General features: G+C 41.2%; 1 protein-coding gene across 1 annotated transcript; it reads right to left on the bottom strand.

Moving 5' to 3' along the window:
- Positions 1–2,529: 2,529 nt before the first annotated feature.
- Positions 2,530–4,759, bottom strand: LOC119651526 (larval serum protein 2-like). Its single transcript, XM_038055158.1, has one exon. It carries the CDS (start codon positions 4,723–4,725, stop codon positions 2,587–2,589), a length of 2,139 nt encoding a protein of 712 aa, XP_037911086.1. The 5' UTR covers positions 4,726–4,759; the 3' UTR covers positions 2,530–2,586.
- Positions 4,760–5,206: the final 447 nt, after the last annotated feature.

The raw sequence follows: 5,206 nt of genomic DNA, 5'->3' as shown, positions 1-5,206 counted from the left end.
TCCGATTTACTAAAAAACGGCTAACCCGTTTATACATATACATATGTACAGTTTTCGGTAATATGCCCTTTGTTTGGTTGGTTCAAGAACAGTATTTACGCCTATAATATGTACGCATATCTTATAGTTTGGAAACATGTTATAATATGTTGGATTTGTAACTATATATGAATGGAAAAATGTGAGTAGAAGTTTCTCGCATAAGATGAACAAAAAGCCTTTATACCCAAAGTGCGAGCTTCTGCTATTCCGGCCTGTTTTTTCATTTGGTGCCACCTTAGCGCCTTCTCATGAATTTGCCGCTAAACCAACCCCACTATTGGCCCCTGTTCTCCCGGGCCGTATACTTCCAAGCAAGTCCGTACAAACTCAACTATGGGGTTCGTGAAAATACCATCTGGTTTTCTAAGAGAGTCCAAGTTGGCTGACTTATCCCCTGGTCTGGACTTTGCACAGCCTGGTAGTCTCCTTTCTCCTCCCGGTTCCTCACAGTATGCTCTAAGGGAACCTCGCTTCGAACTGTTTACGAGCCTCTTGTTTTCATGCTGTGAGTTCCGGAAATGGAATGAGTCCGCATGCTTATTGCTTTTAGAAGCACGATTCAAAAGTCGTCTGGTTGGTTTCCCGAGTCTTTGCAATTCTCGTTTCCATCATGGAACCATCTTACGTTGTTACGTTGTGCTTTTCTCTGATAAAGTTTGACAACTCAGAAATGTTTCATCAAACTGTATGAAAGAATTAGGGCTCGGTTCTCTACAAATTTTGACGTTAGTCCTTTTACAAACTGCTTCACGTTTAGCATTTCTTGAGCTTCTGTCAATTTAGTTTTTTGCCCGTCTTTGAGGAGATCTGTGAAAAACGGCGAAAGATAAAGCTCAGGGGTGCCACGTAACAAGACATTAGAAGGACCTATGATGATGCAATGTATGTAATTCTTAATTTTTTCTTGTCATCGGTGAAATTCTTCATGATGCGTTGAGAATGTGGAGAACTTCAGTGGAACATGGCATCTTTCCTCAAAAACCTCGGCAACTCCCATGTTATCTGCTTAATCTCTCACGGAGGCATAATTTTGGACCAATTGCATCTGAATTTGAGGAGGGAATACGGTCGGACTGAAGATTATCAAGACCTCAAGTTCTCAGTCTAATTTACCATCACATTCTTCCTATTTTCAGTAATGATCAGAACAGCGAAGGCGTTGATCAATTTGTATATCTAGGAAGCGTGGCATCTGTCGAAGACAGCATCAAAGACGACGCTTCTTTGCGCATTAAGAGCACCAGAGCCGTCATTAGTGCTTTATCTAGAAATGCAGCAATCTCAACCCCAACATGAAATTAAGACTGTTCCGTGCTAAAATTGTTTCTCTCTCCAAGCCTGATCTGATAAAATTTCGAACGAAGTACTTCATCGAAGCGCAGACCAGTTATCCTTGGTAGTCAGGCCACTATTACAAGGTAGCCGACGAGCGGGTAGACCTAAAATTAACTCAAACAGCTTTCGACAAACCGTCAGCGATGGCGAGTAGGCCTGGTTTATGCACTATACGCTATTCTTGGATAACTGACTGAACATTTTGATCCATGTATCTATTTTTGGACCAGACGTGAAAACATTGGAAGCCGGACGCTAGCTTCGAGTTTTAGATAGAAATTTTGTGATTTTATACGCAAGAAACGAGCCTCTAAAAACACTGTCCAGAAACCCAGCATTATCGTTGCTATAGCCAAGAGCGTATTTTCCCATCGCACCCACATTTAGCATGTCTCTTCTGGATTGCATTCAATTTCTCATAGAAAGCCTTCTTCTCTTCGTGCGTAGTATTATACTACAGGAATGTTCCCGCTGGACCGGGGCCTCGCAGTCAATATCCTGTTCGCAAAGATCAATCCAACGAATTTACACTTCTACTACCACTTGGCTTTCCTGAGGACAAGTCCATAATGCCGCAAGAGGGAGAGCAGTGCTCTCCAGAGTCCCTCTGTCCAACCTCGAAGAATTCCAGCACACTCAAACTTGATTGAAAATTGGAACTCGCAAGTACTCTGGGGGCCGTCGATACCACCGTTTCACTGACAGGCAGAAGAATCGAAATTTGAATATTCCTAGCACAACAAGTTCTACCAGAATTTAGGAAAAATGCAGTGGCACACCGAGCAAGAGGTGACTTGACACCCTTGATGGTGAATTGAAAAACTAACAACTTCACCCACGGTAAGCTTATGCTTGAAAAAAATGATGCAATAGGCCGTAACGAGCTGATCCCGCTACCAGCAGATAGCATGATCGAGAGCAGTTAGTGCCAAAATAGGCTGTTGCTCTCATTCGGTTTCAATGAATAAATCTTGAATTCAGATTTTTGAGGTGGGAGACAAAATAGTATCAGGGACATAAGAGCGTAAATGAATGGCCAAAATTTCGAAAAAACATATATTTTTTAAACATGCTAATTTTTTCAAAGCTGTCATTGTAATTTCATTTGAAGTTGAAATTAAAGGACCAAATTTTTACTGATTTTATTATTTATTTTTTTTTTTTTCACATCATTTTAGAAAAATAATAACAATAAACAACAACAAAAATTTATACCTGCACTGCATTAATGTCAACTTCAGACTTATGGAAGATCATTGTGTCGAAATAGTACATGTTGTCCACGTACCAATTCTTGACGTCAATCACACGATCAAGCGGGTACAAGAGGGTGGTATCATCTAAATATCTTGAACCTGACCCGATTCCACAGGAAATAGCAGGATCGAAGCCGCTGAATTGTTTCAGGGCTGGTTCATGGTAAGGAGCCACGTAGAAGAAGAATTGGAATGGCATACCGCCCTTCTTGCCCTTTGGCAGCATCAAGCGACTTGGGAATCCGCAGTGAGCCTCTGACATATCCAGAGGGAACTTTTCATGACTGTTGACAGCTTGGAAGAGTTTCTTGTACAGTTCATAGTATGTGGTGCGATCATTCACATACCACGAGTAGTCGGTTGAACTACGGGTGATGACATTTTCGCCTTCAACGAGGTCGACCAAAAAGTAGTCCAATTCAAAGAAGTTCTTACGGTTTACGTTGATGTCGATTTTCTTGCCATAGACATCGTATTTCGGACCGATCATCACTTTCACAACGGCCTTTTGTGGCTTGGTAGAACTAACGGAAAGTTTGAATGTGAATGGCAAATGGTTGAGACGTTGCTGGCGAGCCTTGATAACGAAGTCGTGTCCATCGTAACTGGCAGTGCGACCAAATTTGTACAATTCAGTACCTTTGCTGACATCGTAAGGTTCAACATCAACGGCGTTGGTAATATCGGCATAGAATTTATCGAAGAATGTTACAAGTTTATCCATTTCAACTCCTGTGATCTTAACGCCGTCAAATTGTAGTTCACTCTTTGTATAGGATGGCAGACGGTCGAGGTAGCGCCAGTAGAACCTCAGAATAAATTTGTACATGTGGAAAAAGGCGGGATCTCGAATGGAGGTTGAGTAGTGGTACATAACACCAGGAACGTCTTCTCCATGATGGCCAGCAGGGAAACCTTCATTGATTATGTCGCGAAGTATGTGATCCATGCTACCATAGAGTTGTGGATTAACGCTGTCCTTATTTCCTTGCACGATGTTTCCAAGCGTTTCGAGTGCCACTTTGACATCTTTCAACTCAAAATGTTTGCCGTCAGGAAGAAGAGCAAAATTATAATCGATGACGTCATAAATGCGATGACTGTAAAGAGTAACTAAATCGATATTGTAGAAATTACCAGAATGATAGAATCCGTAGCCATTTTCACGATCTGGGAAGTGAACACCTGAATAGTAACGAAGCCCTGAGAAATATCCTGGGAAAGTTTCTGTGTTAAAGTTGAATTCTTCAATATCAGTCAGACTATTGGATAAGCGTTCCATGTAGTAACGAGCCAACAATTGCTGATGAACTGAAAAGTAGAACTCCCCGTGGCGGTCTTTCACGAAGTCTCCTTTAACTGCACCCGATGTCCAGTAGGGGTAATCTAAGTTGTAGTATTGGTAGAAAGCATTTAGTCCAATATCTTCAGTGAAATAGGATACGAGGTTTTCATCGTTCACTTGGCCATGCACTCCAGAATAATTTGAAGGAATTACAACATTGTAAACGCCTTCTACCTTCTTGACTCCATCAAATCCTTGCATCTTGTAGTGTTGAGCCTTTTGGATAGTTTCAGAATTGAAGAAGTAGTACGGGAAGATTTCGTAGATGGCTGGAAGGACAAGTCCTTGAAGATCGGTACGATGAATCACTGCGATGGACAGAGCGTAGACAAAAACTTCTTTGTTTACATGCCAACGAGCCCAGACAACAGTTTTGTAGAAGGTGTCCCAATCCTTGGCCAGAACGAAAGCGTAAACCAACCTCTTAGCGTACTCCACATGGTGTTCGTTGAACAAGGTGAAGATCTCTCCTACTGGCACTGGACTCTTCGTATGCCATTCGTAGAATTCCTTGACCAATTCCACATGGTTGTAGTGATCATAGTAGTTTTGGATATCGAAGTCTTTTCCATCCTTGTATTTCGGCAATAAAACTACATTTTGGTGCACATGTTGAAGGATGTCGAAAACGAATTGCTGTTTCTCCAGAAACTCGGTTTCAGCGTACTTTACATTTCTGTTCATGTAAGAAGCGCTGGACACTAGTGCCACAAGGCACGCGAGTAACACTACTATGATCGGCTTCATCGTGGTGACTGATGTTGAACTCAAGCAGCATTTCAGTTTTATAGTCCCGCAGATGCTGCTTATCAAAAAATAATCAAAGCCAACAATTGTAAATGTTATTTTCGTCGCTTTTGGGTAATAAGTAATTTGTTCAAAGTATAATAAAATATTATCTGCCCCTGGATGACCTTTTCTACTCTTTGTTCCCAGCAAATTGACACCCCTAGCGACAGACGCACCAGCTGAATGAAATGAATTGAAATGAAAGCAAAATCACTAACGCATTTTAAGTTTTTTATTTCATTGGTAAATATAATTTTATCCTTATCCCAATTCTACCAATATTCTGGCTTTTCATAGCAACAAGAGATTTGTAATGTACAAACAAGTCGGGAACCCGGAAGCTGGGCGCTTCAGGTATGAAAGGTTTTGTTTGTTTCTTTTGTAAGTATATTTGAGTGTAGAACTATCCCATTTGTACGTAGCCCGTTATGTATATGCA

Source organism: Hermetia illucens, chromosome 3 (genome assembly GCF_905115235.1).
Source record: "Hermetia illucens chromosome 3, iHerIll2.2.curated.20191125, whole genome shotgun sequence".
NCBI classification, from domain to species: domain Eukaryota; kingdom Metazoa; phylum Arthropoda; class Insecta; order Diptera; family Stratiomyidae; genus Hermetia; species Hermetia illucens.
This window is presented reverse-complemented; position numbering and strand designations above follow the sequence as displayed.

Excerpts from the sequence above, each read along its gene's own strand:
- LOC119651526 (XM_038055158.1), bottom strand. The coding sequence starts at position 4,725 with ATGAAGCCGATCATAGTAGTGTTACTCGCGTGCCTTGTGGCACTAGTG.